The sequence below is a fragment of the Malus domestica genome, chromosome 12 (assembly GCF_042453785.1).
Source record: "Malus domestica chromosome 12, GDT2T_hap1".
NCBI lineage: Eukaryota > Viridiplantae > Streptophyta > Magnoliopsida > Rosales > Rosaceae > Malus > Malus domestica.
The window spans coordinates 27,626,101-27,645,920 of NC_091672.1; the positions used below are offsets into that span (position 1 = coordinate 27,626,101).

A 19,820-nucleotide genomic window follows, 5' to 3' on the forward strand; every position below is an offset into this window, starting at 1 on the left:
TGAACATGAGGGACCCCTTTCATTCTGATTTGAAAATTTTAATATAAACGGGAAGATTAAGAAAATTACCATTTTAAAGTGCGCTAACTCTTGCCTTAGTTCATCTCCAATATCCTCAGCTAGAGTCTGGACAATGCCAGGTGGATAATTTTGATCTTTTATGCTACTGCATGCCTGAAAACAATCCCAAGGTCAATGCCACAGTTAGCCAAACTCAAGAAAAGAAATTGCTTTAGTTAATCACATTAAGCAGCACTCAAGGTTTAAGTTAATCGATAAGCCATAAGATGAAATCTTTGGTATCACGTCTTATAGCCTCTGCAGTGTCTGCAGATTCTGTGGTAATGAAAAGCATACAGACAAAGCAGGTGTATGTGATAATTAAAATGCATTGCTATGTAGACGTCCATACCACTACGATATTCTCACCAGTCTAATGGTGTGCTTAACTGCAGAATCTAAGATGAAAGTTCAAAGTTCTGCTTCACACCATCAATTGAAAACCAAGGCCTTCTTTACTCATTCAGCACAAGAAGTTGTATACAAATACAAATATTGATAATTTTCTTTAAAAGAACAACACAAATACTACAGCAAAGTTAATAGTACAGGATATGTTCGACTCCTGTGTAGTTTTACAAAAACATTCTACAAATGCAAAGAAAAAAACCTCCAATTTTATTCGAAAAAAGTTCAATTGAACCGGATTGGAGATTACCATTCTAAAACCTTCTTGAGAATGCGAGATCTCCAGATGTTGGAAACCTATGAGTCAATGTTGTTGTAGTGCAGCAGATGTACAGATAATTGCACATAGAAACCTGAATTTCTTTTTGACCTGACAGAAAAGAGAAAGAACGCAAAAATAAACATAAAAGCACAAATAATTGTATATATTCAGATAAAATGCTACCTGTTCTGGAAACTCCTTGAAGGATACATGGTCAAAGTTTGGTAAGTTCTTCCTGTGGTGTTTTGCAAGTAGTGCTATCAGCTGCAGATTCACAAATTGATCATCACTGTAGAATACAGAGTATGCACCAAGACATAGCACACAAATAAACACTTGACATACCTTGACCTCCTCAGTACTATAACCATGAAGATGATTGCCCTTCTACACAAACGATTTAGCTCATCAAGATTAAGATCAATAAGTGAAATTGAAGTTTTATTTTCAATGCACAGTAAATGAATTAGGAAGAGGGAAAATCATTACCGTTATGATAGAACTAGAATGCTTATGGTAACCCTTTTTGCCGACGGAAATCCCAATATTGTGGAGCACACATGCAGCTTCAAGATATTCAAGATCCTTGGTATTGCTGTGCTTTGAAAAAAAGCTGCTGTGAGAATAAGCGGCTGTGCTGTGAGAATAAGCGGCTGTGAAATAAAGCCAGTAGAGTGTTTGGTAAACTTTTTTGTGAAAGTGCTTTTGGAAAAAAAAGCAGGATGATAGTGTGTCTTTTCATTAAAGGAGCACTGTAGCTCCGTGTGCTTTGAAAAAACTGGCTTTTTTTCAAAGCAACAAATAGCAGCTTCAGCTTTTCCTTTGATTTTCAGCTTATTCTCACAGCAGCTTCCAAAATAAGCCATTTTTTTTCAGTTTACCAAACACAAAAATGACCCTCAGCTTTTTTTCACAGTGGCTTTTTTTAAAATCACCTCAATCCCAAACGGGGCCTTAGTAAGGTGATCACATTTTCTCAAAGCTTCAAACGTTTCCTGCAAAAACATCTACTCAAAAACACTCGACGTCGCAATACAATTCTTCTCCATACCCAATATAATGAAGAATATACAATAGAATACATAAATATGCCCAACATCACACTACATTTTGACTGATCCTTAAACTAAATTTAAGTTGGTATCAAGCATCAATAAATTATCCAGAACTAGTTTCTGTCTATCTCACAAAAGTACGTTAGGAAACAAGATATTCAATTCAATTTGAATATACCTTTGCAATATCAACACACTATGCAGCAGCTCTCATCCTCTTCTTGCCATTAAACCTCATTGTAAGCCGCATGACAGACGACCATTTTCAATTGGCATTCAAATCATAACCCTCACTACCCTTTGCCAAACTCTCTGCAACAACCCCTTCTGCCAATGCATAACGAGAAACCTCCCATCTCCTCAATTCCAAGCACCTCAAATATCCCCTCCAACAGCACTTCCCCTGCAACCATAAACTCCGACCACCCTTTATAAAACTTCCCCTTCCTAACCCTCTCCCCCTCTCCTCCGCCGCACAAACTCCCCACAACACCCTTCACCTCTCCTCTGCTCAGCTTCCAATCCCTCTTGCCATCCCCAAAAGAAACCAAATTGCCCACCTACAGCAAATTGCTCACATTGCTATATCCGAAAAGGACCGCCTTCTCAACAGCCTTGATCGTACCGGAAGACCCCCACAACGACTTCAAAGCCGCAAGATCGAATCTTTTCAACCAACCCAGATTCCTGAATCACCAACCTGATCTGGTCCCTCATAATTTCAGCATTCCCTTCACTGGCCCCAAACTTTTGGGTTAAATTAACATGCCCCAGCTTCAACGAAGACCCCAAAACGACATTCCTTCCTTTCCAATCACGAACTCAGTAGACCCACCTTCGATATCCACACCCAGCACCAATTTCTCATATATCGGCAAAAACTGCACCATACCCAGATAAACCAGCCGAGCTTCCTCCTCACCGGGCAGCACATCGACCTCCAAACCCACCTCCTCCCTCACGCATTCCAAGAACTCAGCTTTGTTCACGGCTTCGCGCACGGCAGCGGTCGCGACGCAGCGGACATGGGGTTTGCTGGTTTTGTAGGATTTCAGGATTTTCTGAAACTTTTTGAGGGATTCGAGAGCAAGGAGGTGGGAGTGGTGCGAGAGGGCAAAAGGGGTTGGTGTTGATGACGATGAGATGGTGTCGCGGCCGAGAACCACCGGCTCTTTGAATTGGTCGATGGTGAAGAATTTGGGTATGCTCGGACTATGAGCAGCTTGAAGGAGTTGGTGCCCATGTCAATGGCTGCCAAGAGGGTTGAAAGGGTCGCTGCGTCCGGCGTAGGAGAGGCCATTGCTGTTGGTAGCAATTGGTATCTGGGTTTTCAATTTGGTGGGAAAATTTGTACAGGTACGAACTGAGAAAAGCTTCTTCCTTTTTTGTTTGTTTTGGTTTTAAACTCTATTTTTATGAAGCTCTCTTTTTGAAGTAATATTGAGACTAAATTGTAGCTGGTTTTTAGTTTTAACTTGATCGAAGCAATAGTTCTTTAACTAAAAATTCATTATCATTAGTCCATCAACTAATCAAAATGTGCAGTTATGGTCCTTCAACTAAAAATCAATTACCATTGGTCCCTCAACTTTAACTCAACTGGAGAAATACTCCCTTAACTTTAACTCAATTATAGCAATGGTCATTCTAACATAACTCGTTTTGACAAAAATTTTGACGTAGTTGATGAAAATGATCATAATTACACACTTTGATGAGTTGAGGGACCCTAATTGTATAAATGATCATTCCAATATAATTTATTTTGACAAAATTTTGATGAAATTGATGAAAATTACTATAGCTACACATTTTGATAAGTTGAGGGTTTTAGTTGAGGAATCATTGCTCCAATTTGATTAAAGTTGAGGGACTATTGCTAAAATTTACTCTAATATTGAAGCTAGTGAATTTTTATTTTCTTCATGATTTGATATGTCTTCTAAGTTTTGGCTAACAACATCTGATTAATTTTGATAATTAAATGTTAAACCACAAAATAATCTTTAAGCTCGTTTCAAAGTGTTTTTCTGACTCGTTTAGAAGTACTTTTAAAATGAAGGAAATTGCTTTTAGTGAAAATGTTTTTGGGTTCTAAAAACACTTAAAGTGCTTCCTGCACGAAACACATAACTGATGTTACAAGAAACACTTTTAAGTTTGAAGTGATTTTTTGAGGATTCGCTTGCATTTTTGTTCAGGCTTGGTTTTAAAAATATTTTTAAATGATTTCAATTATTTTAAAAGTACTTCCAAACAAGCTTTTAAAATGATTAAAAGAGCTTTTTAGTGAAAATATTTTTAGAATCAATCCTTACTAAAAATGAAAGTGAATCTTGAAATAGCACGTGATCATGTGCCTTATGAATTCAAAAACATTTCCTCTAAAAACGTTTTTAGTCATTTTAAAAATACTTCTAAACAAACATTTTTTAAAATTTGATTTATTTTGTGACAAACAATAACTACATTACTATAGTCTACTATGATGATAAAGAAAATTTGAATTTTAGTATAAAAATGCGCATATTGCTCTGACTAACTTGTTATATTTGATTTTTCTTTTAGAATATTTTTTTTATATCATATTCTTTTAGAATATTTAAGTTTGTTAATAATAAATTTGATTATTCAACAGTATCAAATCAGTAACATAACTTCTTGTGATTAGGAGCATTAAAAAAGTGGATTAAAAAGTGGTTAGTCAAAATTGATGCTTTGCTTGCATCAGAACTCAGAACAGTACATAAAAAAGTCTTCCTGGGTCCGGGGACAACTTGGGAAAAGGTAAGGCCATCTCCAACCGATGGCTGGTCAGAGGGTTCGTTTTAGTCTTATGGGCTTCCAAGATATTAATATTTTAATGAACAGTACAGGGCCATATTTGCATTCGTCTCTAACCGAGGGCCAGAAGGCCAGATGGCTCATTTTAGCCCTGTCACAAAAAACCGTCTCAAACTGAGGGCCAAAGGGTCATAGGGCCAAACATAGTTTATTATTTAAAAACTACAACTTAAATTCAATTCCAACAGCTAAGTGATGTCAGCTAGCCGTTGGATTTGAATTTGTTTTTGCTATAAATAGGGTGGATATTGGGATATAATTCACACAACTTTGAATTCAATCTATTTCAATTCAATCTCTTTCAATTCAAGTTTGCAATGAATTCCAACTTTGGATCCTCTTTAGATTCCAACTGGGGGTCCTCGTCCAATTCCAAAATAAAAGCAAAATGGGCGCAAATGAGACGAAAAGATGATGAATCTGATGAAGAAGTTTAAGTAAGGCGCAACAAACAAAATAGAGCAGCAACCATGGTGTGTCAACCAACTGAGAAACAACCTCAATGGGGTGGCTCTGTTGTTGGTCGTTCTTACAAACCACGAAATAGAGCAATGACGCATGCCAATCTGATGAACAACTACTTTAACCCCAACTCGGTGTACACAGAAGAGGATTTCAGACGTCGCTTCTTGATGAGGCGTCATGTCTTTAGACGTTTACTTTGTGATGTTCAGCAGGTCAATCCGTACTTTGGACATAAGCGGGACAGAGGAGGTCGCCCTAGTTTATCACCTCATCAGAAGGTTACTATTGCACTCCGAATGATGGCCTATGACTCCCTAACTGATTCGATGGATGAAACACATGGTATGTATGAGTCTACATGTCTTGATACTCTTGAACAATTTTGCGAAACAATAGGATCTTGTTGCACATCTTTGGGCCAAAAGAAGCATGGAGTAGACATTTAAGTTTTATGTTGTTAAATGTTTTTAAAAATGTTGTTTAAGTTTCATGTTGTTAAATGTTTTTTTATGTTGTATAACTTGTATGTTGGTTAATGTTATTTAATGTTGTTTCATATTGTTTAATGTTATTTCATGTTACTTAATTTAATTTAATGTTGTATAATGACTTAGGAAGTTATAGGAAAAAAATATAATTTAAAAAAAATATGAAACAAATTTTGTGAAATAGAAGTTATAGGAAAAAAAAAAGAATTTAAAATAAAATGAAACAAATTTTGTGAAATAGAAGTTATAGGAAAAATGAAAGTTTAAAAAAAATATGAAACAAATTTTGTAAAATAAAAGTTATAGGAAAAAATAGAAGTTATATAAAAAAAATAATAAAACTGTAAAAAAAAAAAAAATTCAAATGCAACGGCTAGTCAGCTTTTTCTTAAGAATTCCTGTCGGTTATAACTAACAGAAATACATTTATATTATAACCAACATGAAATCCGACACATTTAAAAAAATTCTGGCCAGCCCGGGGCTGGCTGGCTAGAGGTGGCCAGCCCTCTAGCCCGTTGGCCCTTTCCGATTCCGTGGGATCCTCTCAGATTCCACATCCCTCTGGCCTAGCTCTCGGTTAAAGACGATTTTCGGGCTATTTTCGACCCTTTGGCCCTCAAGACCATTCGGTTGGAGATGACCTAAGTCTTCGGCTCTAGCTTCACATGCAATCCCAGAACTTTCCTGGAAAACCAGATTCCCGGAAAGTTTCGCAGAACCTGCATCATGCAAACTCCAACCACCAAATCAATCAAGTGAACAACCTTTCAAGCCTCGGTCAACACTCTCACTTAAAGACTCAGTTTTTTTAATCTTTTGCTTCTCTTTTCTGCTTTCTGCTCGCAATAAAAATCTACCCTTTACATGTGGACAGACAAAGATTGTGACATACCGAAGTTAGTGGAAGCTGTATGCGGATAATTATGATTTCAAGTTGTAAGATATGGTTTCGATAAGTTGTCAATAACACTGACAAATATTTGAATATCGTGACGTGATAACATGTTATCGATGCATCATCGTAATTTTAATTAGCTGGTTTTGCATTGAAGTTGACATGAAATTTCAGGTCAAATTCTGGGAAATGGGGTTCTGCTTAAAGTGCCACATCTTGCTTCCATCACTATTAAGAATGATAAACAAACGCGTACTTATGGAAAATTTGTAATTTTCTGCAACTTCGAGCAACCTTCATATCATCGAATAGTACTCTAAACACGCTTTGTTCTTTGTTTTGTCTCTATCCACGTGGTCTCGCTCTCTCACCCTCTCGAGAAATACTGTGATTTTTTTAGTACTTTTCAATCAGGACGCGTTTGATTAGTCATCTATCTGAAATTCCAATGCCTGAGAATCCTGAAAATATTTGTTCTTTTCTCTCTTTCCTTAAAAAAATGAGACAAAAAAAACGCAGACAGTCATCGATCAAACCAAACATAAAAGTCGAGCAACTTTGGTGCTACCTAAAGTAATAATATCTTAATACAAATCTTGGGTTCTTGCTAGTTTAGAGCGTGAGTTAAGTAAGAGCAGCTCCAGCGGGAGCTCGTGCTCGAGGGACAGGCTGCGGAACAGGGCTTGATTGCCCGAGGGAGGAAGCCGAATGTTGGCTGGCGAGCGAGCCCGAGCAGTCCCGAGAGAGGCCTGTGGATTCGTACCGGCCCGAACACCCGTTTTTCAGTTGGATTGGATTTGAAAATTTGGGTTTTTGATTTTGATATGCAAAAAGCAAGAGATCGAAGAAGAAAGATAAACAAGCGCAGATTTTATTTGATTTGGGATATTAAAATATCTGCACCTGCTATTAATGGGAAGGTGATGGAGGGATGATATATAGTGGTCACCGATATTGATACACGACACCGACAGGCATATACGCGTGAACGCGTTAATCGTTATTTTTTTCTTATTTTATAAATAAAAAAAAGTTAATATTCTGTTTAGGACGGAGATGAAAAGACAATTACTGATTATGATTAAGTAAAGTTATTATTTACTGATGGATTAAATAGTGAATACGCTGGGACCTTTCCACGGTGGAACTGCTCGAATCTTTGCCTGACCTTCAAGGTTTGGCGTGTTTATGGTCTGTACGAAGAACCTTCTGCAATCAAAAGGTCAATCCAAGATTGTATATTTAGATACAAATCTTGGGTTCTTGCTAGCTGCTGTTCGAAATCTTGTGTACTTTTCAGATACTAAACTATATTAAAATAGCTGCTAGCTGCTAGCTGCTGTTTTCGGGCGGGTTTTTGATGGTGCTCAAGAGGCATTTTCGTGACGACGAGGGAAGCGAGGACGTCGAGTTTCCGGTTCCAGAATCCAAAAGGAGGCCTAATTTTAGGGAGTGGGTGGTTTAGTTTGAGTGAAAGTTTGGTGCTTTTTGGTTGATTGAATTCGTATTTTTGACTTCTGGGTTTTTGTGATGCTTGTTGTGCAGTGTTGTTAGGGATGTGATGAGAGACGCCACGCTGAATGAACGCGAGTCGGAACGCTTTCGGAGAATTGTAAGTTCAAATCTCCGTTCTTGTCTACACGAATGAATCTGAGCTCAAGCTTGAGGCTTAAGAAATCATTCCGTCGTAGTTTTCGTGTATAATTCGGCAGTAACATAGAAGTTTAAGGTTTGATTTTGCTTTGTTTCCTCGATTTTAATGGCTTCGAATAAGAAGACGGGTTGAGTAGCTGCTAACATGTTTGACTGTTTAAATGCTGTTTTTTAACATTTAGAACTTGAATTTGTTCGAAATCTTTTCCTGGTGAGGTCTCTTGAGTTCATTGTTGATGTATCTTTGTCGCGTGTAGGTGCGAGAGGAGGTGGAGCGCGGTATTCTTCCCTTCCTCATGTCATCTCCAAGGTTAGCTTTTCGATCAAATGTTTGTTTTCTATAAAATAACGAAGGTCTTATAATTTTTTCTTAATCACAAAGCTTCCAATTGCTGATATAATCTACATGATAAACACGCAGTGTATCCAGGCCGCCGCTGGAAAGTGGGAGTGCTTCTGGAGGATGTGGCTTGCAGTTGCGTTTTATCAACAAGCTGCCAAGTACCATATTCACAGGCAGTAAGGTGGAAGCAGAGAATGGCACGCCTCTTCAAATTGAACTAGTCGATGCCAGTACCGGTGCTATAGTCCGTTCCGGTCCCCTATCTTCGCTAAAGATTGAACTTCTTGTCGTGAATGGTGAGTTCGGGTCTGATGATCAAGAGGATTGGACCGAACAAGAATTCAACAACTACATTGTTCGCGCAAGGGATGGCAGGAGGCCATTAGTGACGGGCGAGACACATGTTACACTAAGAGAGGGAGTTGGTTTTGTTGGTGATGTTGTGTTTACTGACAACTCAAGCTGGACAAGAAGCCGAAAGTTCAGACTAGCAGCTCGAGTTGTGGCCAAATCTCCGAGTGAAGTACGAATTAGAGAAGCTAGAAGTGAACCGTTTGTGGTTAAAGATCACCGTGGAGAATGTAAAGGTCGTATCAAGTGCACAAGACTCCCGCTTTACGCAGGGTCTAGGAGAGGTGAATGTCGGCTAGCCTTACCCCCATTTAAGTTCACAAAAACTTAACTCTCCACTCTTTGATCTTTACTAAAATATAGACAATTTTGGCATTGAACTAAACGAAACTGACCTAGAAAATGTTGATTCAGTGTATAAGAAGCACTACCCTCCACACCTAAACGATGAAATATGGCGCCTGGAAATGATAGCAAAAGACGGAGCCTTCCATAAGAGTCTGTGCGAGAATGGAATCAGCACAGTGGAGGACTTCCTGCAGTTGTACATGAGAGATGCATCCTTGCTACGAAATGTAAGAGAATCATTTGTTCTCCTGCGCAGTGTGCCTACTGTAGTTTATGCCCGTCGTTTAATCTATATCTAATTTCTGCTGCGAAAATGTAGGCTTTCGGTGTGATCTCGAACAAGATATGGGAAACAATCATAAAGCATGCTATGGCCTGTAAGTTGGATGACCATAAGCGCTATGCCTATCATCGAGCTGAGCACGATGTAAGTCTCATGTTCAATTCCGTTCACAGGCTTGTAGGGGCAATAATCAATGGCCAGTTCTGTTCTCTGGATGAACTCGACGCGCATCAGAAGGTACGCCTACCATGTATTTTCGAGCTCCTTTGCATTTTCTAATCTCCCACGCGCATTATTGATCTGCCTTCATTTTTCGGTTGCTATAAGTTGGTTCCGAAGACAAAGAATTGTTGCATGATTGATGGAGCAAACTTTAAAATATTCCTTGGGGGTAAAGAAACTGATGAGCTCCCTGGTTATGTTTGCAGATGCTGGTGGAAACTCTGAAACAGCATGCTTATCGAAATGTAAGAGATTTGGTCCCCATCGATGTTTCGACTATATTTGGCCTTTCGAGGCCCTTGCCATGTCCCCAAGCTGAACAATTCAAAAATCAATTAGCAATAAGAGGGAGAGACCCCACGCTGAATGAACGCGAGTCGGAACGCTTCTTTCGGAGAATTGTAAGTTCAAATCTCCGTTCTTGTCTACACGAATGAATCTGAGCTCAAGCTTGAGGCTTAAGAAATCATTCCGTCGTAGTTTTCGTGTATAATTCTGCAGAAACATAGACTTTTAAAGTTTGATTTTCCTTTGTTTCCTCGATTTTAATGACTTCGATTAAGAAGACGGGTTGAGTAGCTGCTAACATGAAAACTAGGATTGACTGTTAGGTTTGGTTTCATTAGCCCTCTTGTAATAGAAAACAAGAACACATGTTTGACTGTTTAAACGCTGTTTTTTAACATTTAGAACTTGAATTTGTTCGAAATCTTTTCCTGGTGAGGTCTCTTGAGTTCATTGTTCATGTATCTTTGTCGCGTGTAGATGCGAGAGGAGGTGGAGCGCGGTATTCTTCCCTTCCTCATGTCATCTCCAAGGTTAGCTTTTCGATCAAATGTTTGTTTTCTATAAAATAACGAAGGTCTTATAATTTTTTCTTAGTCACAAAGCTTCCAGTTGCTGATATAATCTACATAAAAAACACGCAGCGTATCCAGGCCGCCGCTGGAAAGTGGGAGTGCTTCTGGAGGATGTGGCTTGCAGTTGCGTTTTATCAACAAGCTGCCAAGTACCATATTCACAGGCAGTAAGGTGGAAGCAGAGAATGGCACGCCTCTTCAAATTGAACTTGTCGATGCCAGTACTGGTGCTATAGTCCGTTCCGGTCCCCTATCTTCGCTAAAGATTGAACTTCTTGTCGTGAATGGTGAGTTCGGGTCTGATGATCAAGATGATTGGACCGAACGAGAATTCAGCACCTACATTGTTCGCGCAAGGGATGGCAACATGCCATCAGTGACGGGTGAGATACATGTTACACTAAGAGAGGGAGTTGGTTTTGTCGGTGATGTTGTGTTTACTGACAACTCGGGCTGGATAAGAAGCCAAACGTTCAGACTAGCAGCTCGAGTTGTGGCCAAATCTTCGAGTGAAGTACGAATTAGAGAAGCTAGAAGTGAACCGTTTGTGGTTGGAGAATGTAAGTTCACAAAAACTTAACTCACTACTCTTTGATCTTTACTAAAATATAGACAATTTTGGCATTGAACTAAACGAAACTGACCTAGAAAATGTTGATTCAGTTTATAAGAAGCACTATCTACACCTAAACGATGAAATATGGTGCCTGCAAAAGATAGCAAAAGACGGAGCCTTCCATAAGAGACTCTGCGAGAATGGAATCAGCACAGTCGAGGACTTCCTGCAGTTGTACATGAGAGATGCATCCTTGCTACGAAATGTAAGAGAATCATTTGTTCTGCTACGCAGTGTGCCTACGGTAGTTTATGCCCGTCGTTTAATCTATATCTATCTAATTTTCTGCTGCGAAAATGTAGGCTTTCGGTGTGATCTCGAACAAGTTATGGGAAACAATCATAGAGCATGCTATGACCTGTAAGTTGGATGACCATAGGTTCTATGCCTTCCATGGAGCTGAGGGGGATGTAAGTCTCATTTTCAATTCCATCCACAGGCTTGTAGCGGCAATAATCAATGGCCAGTTCTGTTTTCTGCATGAACTCCACGTGCATCAGATGGTACGCGTATTATGCATTTTCAAACTCCTTTGCATTTTCTAATCTCCCACGCGTATTCTTGATCTGCCTTCATTTTTCGGTTGCTATAACTTGGTTCCGAAGACAAAGAACTGTTGCATGATTGATGGAGCAAACTTTAAAATATTCCTTGGGGGTAAAGAAACTGATGAGCTCCCTGGTTATGTTTGCAGATGCTGGTGGAAACTGTGAAGCAGCATGCTTATCAAAATGTAAAAGATTTGATCCCTGTCGATGCTTCGACTATATTTGGCCTTTCGAGGCCCTTGCCATGTCCACAAACTGAGCAATTCACCAGTCCAAACCCTGATCTGCAACAAATTCAATTTCAGTTCACACATCAAGGTAAATGTTACTTTGTGTATAAGGTATAATACGCTGACAAATCTAAAGTCCCACATCGGAAACCTGATAAAATAAAATGCAGCTTAGGGATAGTATCGTCGTTGATTAGTAGTATGTGTTGGTCCGTCTCTCTAAAATCTTAACATTATGGCATGTTCTGCCTTACGTATGCTTTTCCAAGTAACTAAAAACCAAGTAATTTTTCACAGATGAACTCCCAATACAACTAGGTTTCAACCACGGATCAGCTTCAACCTCATCTGCCTACCAAGCAGCAGGAAGCAGCAATCAGTTAATGGTTTCTCTAGCACAAAGCCAACCAATGCAACTCCGAAGCAACAGCTTTTCGGTGGGGGACTCTAACTCCGTCATCTACAGTGGAGAAAGCAGTTCGCCGCCTTTCGGTGGTTTCCAAGCGCCAATTCTCCCAACCGGTCATTTAGGGACAGAAAACCTTTTCCAGGTCGAAGCATCAACTTTGTCTCCTGCAAACCCAATATGGGGACAAGCAGGCGACTTCTACTTCACTTCAGGTAGCGAAGCAGAAGCTAGACGGAAAGCCAAGGCATGCTGGTGCAAGCTTCGTGCCGCCGTTAAGTGGATGTCGGTTAGGAGGCATATGACTGCAAGGCCTTCTACGTATCTGAACTTTTTATAAGAAATGTAGTTTCATCTTCCCTGTTTTAGTTTGCTAATTACTATTTACTAGCTGTAGAAAGCAAGCAATTACCTAGAGGTAAAAGGGGTAAAAATATCTCCTAGTCCTAGATGTGCTAAGCTTAGTAGCTCATAGGTTTTACTTTTCTGCAGTTAATTGATCATATTGTACATAGTGTCAAACTGATCTATGTAAAATTCGGTTTTTGAAAAGAAATACAGAATAAAAATTACTGCTCTATGTATTTTACTTAGCTGTCACTTTCACCGCAAGGAACTGCGTAAATTTTTATGATCATCGTAAATCTATTTGGTCATAACAGCATAACGTGGTGTGTACTAGTATGTTAAAGGAAACAGGGCGATACTAATTTAAGATTCTAACTAAATAAGTATGAAAGTGAAGCGTGAAACGTACAATACGTTGATCAAACTAATGAGACTTTTGTTTGTTACGCATTTTTATTAGCAATATTTTTTTTGTCGAGCATCGTAAAAAACGCTTTTGATCATTTGAAAGTAAATATGGGGCCAACTCCGTATTCAAATAGGCCTAAGAATCCCACAATTGAGAACCCGACATACCTGGACCTTCAGACAAAGCCCAATGGCAGAGAGCCGTAATTCAAGTTAACTTCAGACCCTTTTCTGAATATTACAAAGAAAATATCTAGCCGCCCGGCGGACGGAGTCAGTTTTCGTGCACACGAAATGAAATTCTCGAACCTTCCCCCTCCGTACTGTAACCAGCCGAGCTGCCTCCTCACCGGGCAGCACATCGACCTCCAAACCCACCTCCGCCCTCACGCATTCCAAGAACTCAGCTTTGTTCACGGCTTCGCGCACGGCAGCGGTCGCGACGCAGCGGACATGGGGTTTGCTGGTTTTGTAGGATTTCAGGATTTTCTGAAACTTTTTGAGGGATTCGAGAGCAAGGAGGTGGGAGTGGTGCGAGAGGGCAAAAGGGGTTGGTGTTGATGACGATGAGATGGTGTCGCGGCCGAGAACCACCGGCTCTTTGAATTGGTCGATGGTGAAGAATTTGGGTATGCTCGGACTATGAGCAGCTTGAAGGAGTTGGTGCCCATGTCAATGGCTGCCAAGAGGGTTGAAAGGGTCTCTGCGTCCGGCGTAGGGGAGGCCATTGCTGTTGGTAGCAATTGGTATCTGGGTTTTCAATTTGGTGGGAAAATTTGTACAGGTACGAACTGAGAAAAGCTTCTTCCTTTTTTGTTTGTATTGGTTTTAAACTATTTTTCTGAAGCTCTTTTTTTGAAGTAATATTGAAGCTAGTGGATTTTTATTTTCTTCATGATTTGATATGTCTTCTGAGTTTTGGCTAACAACATTTGATTAATTTTGATAATTAAATGTTAAACAACAAAATAATCTTTAAGCTCGTTTCAAAGTGCTTTTATGACTCGTTTAGAATTATTTTTAAAATAATTGAAAATGTTTTTAGCAAAAATGTTTTTAGATTTTAAAAACACTTAAAGTGTTTCGTACATGAAACACATAACTGATGTTACAGAAAACACTTTTAAGTTTTAAGTGATTTTTTTAAGGTTTCACTTGTATTTTTATTCAGCATTGATTTTAAAAATATTTTTAAACGATTTTAGTTATTTTAAAAGCAAAAACAAGTTTTTAAAATGATTAAAAGAATGTTTAATGAAAATATTTTTAAAATCAATTCTTACTATGAAAGTAAATCTTGAAACAACATATGATCACTTCAAGAAGTGATCACGTGCCTTATGAATTCAAAAACATTTCATCTAAAAACGTATGTAGTCATTTTAAAAGTACCTCTAAATAAACGTTTTTTTATACTTGATTTGTTCTGTGACAAACAATAATTACATTACTATAGTCTACTATGATGATAAAGAACATTTGAATTTTAGTGTAAAGCTACGCATTGCTCAAACTAACTCGTTATATTTGTTTTTACATTTTTATATTATCTTTCTTTTAGAATATTTTTTTTATATCATATTCTTTTAGAATTTTAAGTCAAATCAGTAACATAACTTCTTGTGATTAGGAGCATTAACAAAGTGGATTAAAAAGTGGTTAGTCAAAATTGATGCCTTGCTTGCATCAGAACTCAGAACAGTACATAAAAAAGTCTCCCTGGGTCCGGGGACGACTTGGGGAAAGGTAAGTCTCCGGCTCCAGTTCCACATACATTCCCTTCCACATACATTCCCAGAACTTTCCCGGAAAACCAGATTCCCGGAAAGTTTCGCAGAACCTGCATCATGCAAACTCCACCAACCACCAAATCAATCAAGTGAACTACCTTTCAAGCCTCAACAGTCTCACTCAAAGACTCAGGTTTTTTAATCTTTTGCTTCTCTTTTCTGCTTTCTGCTCGCAATAAAAATCAACCCTTTACATGTGGACAGATAAAGATTGTGACATACTGAAGTTAGTGGAAGCTGCATGCGGATAATTATGATTTCAAGTTGTTAGATATGGTTTCGATAAGTCGTTAATAACATTGACAAATATTTGAATAACGTGACGTGTTGACATGATAACATTGACAAATATTTGAATAACATGACGTGTTGACATGTTATCGATGTATCATCGTAATTTTAATTAGCTGGTTTTGCATCGAAGTTGACATGAAATTTCAGGTCAAATTCCGGGAAATGGGGTTCTGCTTAAAGTGCCACATCTTGCTTCCATCACTATTAAGAATGATAAACAAACGCGTACTTATGGAAAATTTGTAATTTTCTGCAACTTCTAGCAACCTTCATATCATCGAATAGTACTCTAAACACGCTTTGTTCTTTGTTTTGTCTCTATTCACGTGGAATCGCTCTCTCACCCTCTCGATAAATTTTTCAATGTAACCAGAATAGGATCTAGAACATCATATGTCATAATACAAGTGGAGGTGTGAGAATGTGAGGACAAAGTCCCATGTCGGTGAGGGACCAGACCATTCAAGAGTTTATAAGAAATTGGGTTACTCCCCATGTTGCAAATTATTTTTATGTTAAAACCTCAATTTTCTTCGTAATATCAAAGTAGGTTGAGCCACGTGTGAAGTTCAATGGCTACACGTACACGTGCTCCACATCCCTGTTTCCCCCAACTTTCTTTAGGAGGGACACTTAAAAATGAAAACAAATTTTCTCTGAGGTGTACCGGGTCGTGTTTCGCGAACACGGAAAAATCTCTCCTCTCACTAAATCCGGTCACACACAAACTTTCTCTCACTAAACTTTCTCCTTCCTGGATCTCTTGGAATATACTGCGATTTTTTTAGTACTTTTCAATCAGGACGCGTTTGATTAGTCATCTATCTGAAATTCCAATGCTTGAGAATCCTGAAAATATTTGTTCTTTTCTCTCTTTCCTAAAAAAATGAGACAAAAAAACGCAGACAGTCATCGATCAAACCAAACATAAAAGTCGATGCAACTTTGGTGCTACCTAAAATTAATAATATCTTAATACAAATCTTGGGTTCTTGTTAGTTTAGAGCGTGAGCTAATCTTTGCTTGACTTTCAAGGTTTGGCGTGTTTATGGTCTGTACGAAGAACCTTCCTCGTACCTTCTGTAATCAAAAGGTCAATCCAAGATTGTATATTTAAGGACACAGAAGCTAGCTGCTGTTCGAAATCTTGTGTATTTTTCAGGTACTAAACTAAATTAAACTAGCTGCTAGCTGCTGTTTTCGGGAGGGTTTTTGATGGTCCCCAAAAGGCATTTTCGCGACGACGAGGGAAGCGAGGACTTCAAGTTTCCGGTTCCAGAATCCAAAAGGAGGCCTACTTTTAGGAAGTGGGTGGTTTAGCCTGAGTGAAAGTTTGGTGCTTTTTGGTTGATTGAATTCGTTTTTTTTGACTTTTGTGATGCTTGTTGTGCAGTGTTGTTAGGGATGTGATGAGAGACGCCACGCTGAATGAACGCGAGTGGGAACGCTTCTTTCGGGGAATTGTAAGTTCAAATCTCCGTTCTTGTCTACACGAATGAATCTGAGCTCAACTTGAGGCTTAAGAAATCATTCCGTCTTAGTTTTCGTGTATAATTCTGCCGTAACATAGAGGTTTAAACTTTGACTTTGCTTTGTTTCCTCGATTAAGAAGACTGGTTGAGTAGCTGCTAACATGAAAACTTGGATTGACTGTTAGGTTTGGTTTGATTAGCCCTCTTGTAATAGAAAACAAGAACACATGTTTGACTGTTTAAACGCTGTTTTTTCACATTTAGAACTTGAATTTGTTCGAAATCTTTTCCTGGTGAGGTCTCTTGAGTTCATTGTTCATGTATCTTTGTCGCGTGTAGGTGCGAGAGGAGGTGGAGCGCGGTATTCTTCCCTTCCTCATGTCATCTCCAAGGTTAGCTTTTAAATCAAATGTTTGTCTTCTATAAAATAACGAAGGTCTTATAATTTTTTCTTAAGTCACAAAGCTTCCAATTGCTGATATAATCTACATGATAAACACGCAGCGTATCCAGGCCGCCGCTGGAAAGTGGGAGTACTTCTGGAGGATGTGGCTTGCAGTTGCGTTTTATCAACAAGCTGCTAAGTACCATATTCACAGGCAGTAAGGTGGGAGCAGAGAACGGTGCGCCTCTTCAAATTGAACTAGTCGATGCCAGTACTGGTACTATAGTCCGTTCCGGTCCCCTATCTTCGCTAAAGATTGAACTTCTTGTCGTGAATGGTGAGTTCGGGTCTGATGATCAAGAGGATTGGACCGAACGAGAATTCAACAACTACATTGTTCGTGCAAGGGATGGCAGGAGGCCATTGGTGACGGGTGAGATACAAGTTACACTAAGAGAGGGAGTTGGTCTTGTTGGTGATGTTGTGTTTACTGACAACTCGAGCTGGATAAGAAGCCGAACGTTCAGACTAGCAGCTCGAGTTGTGGCCAAATCTTCGAGTGAAGTACGAATTAGAGAAGCTAGAAGTGAACCGTTTGTGGTTAAAGATCACCGTGGAGAATGTAAGTTCAAGAAAACTTAACTCACTACTCTTTGATCTTTACTAAAATATAGACAATTTTGGCATTGAACTAAATGAAACTGACATACAAAATGTTGATTCAGTGTATAAGAAGCACTACCCTCCACACCTAACCGACGAAATATGGCGCCTGGAAAAGATAGCGAAAGACGGAGCCTTCCATAAGAGACTCTGCGAGAATGGAATCAGCACAGTGGAGGACTTCCTGCGGTTGTACATGAGAGATGCATCCTCGCTACGAAATGTAAGAGAATCATTTGTTCTGCTGCGCAGTGTGCCTACCGTAGTTTATGCCCGTAGTTTAATCTATATCTGTCTAATTTTCTGCTGCGAAAATGTAGGCTTTCGGTGGGATCTCAAACAAGATATGGGAAACAATCCTAGAGCATGCTATGACCTGTAAGTTGGATGACCATAAGTATTATGCCTTCCATAGAGCTGAGGAGGGTGTAAGTCTCATTTTCAATTCCATCCACAGGCTTTTAGGGGCAATAATCAATGGCCAGTTCTGTTCTCTGGATGAACTCGACGTGCATCAGAAGGTAAGCGTGCTATGCATTTTCGAGCTCCTTTGCATTTTCTAATCTCGCACGCGTATTCTTGATCTGCCTTCATTTTTCGGTTGCTATAAGTTGGTTCAGAAGACAAAGAATTGTTGCATGATTGATGGAGCAAACTTTAAAATAATCCTTGGGGGTAAAGAAACTGATGAGCTCCCTGGTTATGTTTGCAGATGCTGGTGGAAACTCTGAAGCAGCATGCTTATCAAGATGTAAGAGATTTGGTCCCTGTCGATGCTTCGACTATATTTGGCCTTTCGAGGCCCTTGCCATGTCCACAACCTGAGCAAGTCACCAGTCCAAACCCTGATCTGCAACAAATTCAATTTCAGTTCACACATCAAGGTAAATGTTACTTTGTGTATAAGGTACAATCCGCTGACAAATCTAAAGTCCCACATCGGAAACCTGATAAAATAAAATGCAGCTTAGGGATAGTATTATCGTTGATTAGTAGTATCTGTTGGTCCGTCTCTCTAAAATCTTAACATTATGGCATGTTCTGCCTTACGTATGCCTTTCCAAGTAACTAAAAACCAAGTAATTTTTCACAGATGAACTCCCTATACAACTAGGTTTCAACCATGGATCAGCTTCAACCTCATCTGCCTACCAATCAGAAGGCAGCAGCAATCAGTTAATGGTTTCTCTAGCACAAAGCCAACCAATGCAATTCCGAAGCAACAGCTTTTCGGTGGAGGACTTTAACTCCGTCATCTACAATGGAGAAAGCAGTTGGCCGCCTCTCGGTGGTTTCCAAGCGCCAATTCTCCCAACCGGTCATTTAGGGACAGAAAACCTTTTCCAGGTCCAAGCATCAACTTGGTCTCCTGCAAACCCAATATGGGAACAAGCAGGCGGCTTCTACTTCACCTCAGGTAGCGAAGCAGAAGCCGCACATTTCCCTCTTCCTGCTTTTGTACATAACGCAGGGACTAGACAGAAACCCAAGGCATGCTGGTGCAAGCTTCGTGCCGCCATTAAATGGTGGGTTTCGGTTAGGAGGCATGGGATTGCTAGAAGAATGGCAAGGTCTCCTATGTATCTGAACTACTAGAAGAAATGTAGTTTCATCTTCTCTGTTTTAGTTTGCTAATTACTATTTACTAGCTGTAGAAAGCAAGCAATTCCCTAGAGGTAAAAGGGGTAAAAATATCTCCTAGTCCTAGATGTGCTAAGCTTAGTAGTTCATAGGTTTTAGTTTTCTGCAGTTCATTGATCATATTGTACATAGTGTCAAACTGGTCTATGTAAAATTTGGTTTTTGAAAAGGAATACAGAAATAAAAATTATTGCTTTATGTATTTTACTTAGCTATTACTTTCACCACAAGAAATTGCGTAGATTTTTGTGATCATCGTAAATCTATTTGACCATAACGTGGTGTGTACTAATTTGTTAAAGGAAGCGGGACGATACTAATTTAAGATGCTAATTAAATAAGTAAGGAAGTAAAGGGCGAAAGATGGGCGTTAATGAATCAGACTGATGATGACACGTGAAGTGCAATAGCTTGTTAAAAAATAAGTATAATGATTTCAGATTCTAATATAAGTAGATACGAAAGCGAGATGTAAAAGC

General features: G+C 39.2%; 2 protein-coding genes, 1 long non-coding RNA gene and 1 pseudogene across 5 annotated transcripts; 2 read left to right on the top strand and 2 right to left on the bottom strand.

Moving 5' to 3' along the window:
- Positions 1-821: 821 nt before the first annotated feature.
- LOC139189941 (uncharacterized) lies at positions 822-3,194 on the bottom strand (annotated as a pseudogene).
- Positions 3,195-7,569: 4,375 nt separating this feature from the next.
- Positions 7,570-12,918, top strand: LOC103423645 (uncharacterized). Of its 3 annotated transcripts, none has more exons than XM_070809226.1 (13): positions 7,570-7,932; positions 8,035-8,092; positions 8,391-8,443; positions 8,555-9,057; positions 9,242-9,402; positions 9,495-9,695; positions 9,887-10,081; positions 10,446-10,498; positions 10,610-11,100; positions 11,204-11,361; positions 11,459-11,659; positions 11,851-12,022; positions 12,232-12,918. In XM_070809226.1, exons 1-13 carry the CDS (start codon positions 7,841-7,843, stop codon positions 12,678-12,680), a joined length of 2,787 nt encoding a protein of 928 aa, XP_070665327.1. In that variant the 5' UTR covers positions 7,570-7,840; the 3' UTR covers positions 12,681-12,918. The 3 variants fall into 3 exon arrangements, with proteins under 3 accessions (XP_070665327.1, XP_028945806.1, XP_070665326.1); XM_029089973.2 differs by having other exon boundaries at positions 7,619-7,932; positions 8,026-8,092; positions 8,555-9,111; XM_070809225.1 differs by having other exon boundaries at positions 7,619-7,932; positions 8,026-8,092.
- LOC114820052 (uncharacterized) lies at positions 11,106-13,402 on the bottom strand. The gene is made up of 2 exons (XR_003767350.1): positions 13,265-13,402; positions 11,106-11,988 (listed from the first exon to the last, which is right to left on the bottom strand). It is a non-coding gene; the product is annotated as an uncharacterized lncRNA (long non-coding RNA).
- LOC114820051 (calmodulin-binding protein 60 B-like) lies at positions 13,380-19,543 on the top strand. The gene is made up of 10 exons (XM_070809227.1): positions 13,380-13,880; positions 14,727-15,019; positions 16,343-16,487; positions 16,574-16,643; positions 16,992-17,044; positions 17,157-17,659; positions 17,763-17,923; positions 18,021-18,221; positions 18,413-18,584; positions 18,794-19,543. Exons 3-10 carry the CDS (start codon positions 16,396-16,398, stop codon positions 19,294-19,296), a joined length of 1,755 nt encoding a protein of 584 aa, XP_070665328.1. The 5' UTR covers positions 13,380-13,880; positions 14,727-15,019; positions 16,343-16,395; the 3' UTR covers positions 19,297-19,543.
- The last annotated feature ends 277 nt before the right edge of the window (positions 19,544-19,820 follow it).

Excerpts from the sequence above, each read along its gene's own strand:
- LOC103423645 (XM_029089973.2), top strand. The coding sequence starts at position 7,841 with ATGGTGCTCAAGAGGCATTTTCGTGACGACGAGGGAAGCGAGGACGTC. Across the intron at positions 8,444-8,554 it reads TTCCTCATGTCATCTCCAAG|TGTATCCAGGCCGCCGCTGG; the intron begins GTTAGCTTTTCG and ends ATAAACACGCAG. Across the intron at positions 12,023-12,231 it reads ATTTCAGTTCACACATCAAG|ATGAACTCCCAATACAACTA; the intron begins GTAAATGTTACT and ends AATTTTTCACAG.
- LOC114820051 (XM_070809227.1), top strand. The coding sequence starts at position 16,396 with ATGGTCCCCAAAAGGCATTTTCGCGACGACGAGGGAAGCGAGGACTTC. Across the intron at positions 16,644-16,991 it reads AACGCTTCTTTCGGGGAATT|GTGCGAGAGGAGGTGGAGCG; the intron begins GTAAGTTCAAAT and ends TGTCGCGTGTAG. Across the intron at positions 18,222-18,412 it reads AACTCGACGTGCATCAGAAG|ATGCTGGTGGAAACTCTGAA; the intron begins GTAAGCGTGCTA and ends TTATGTTTGCAG.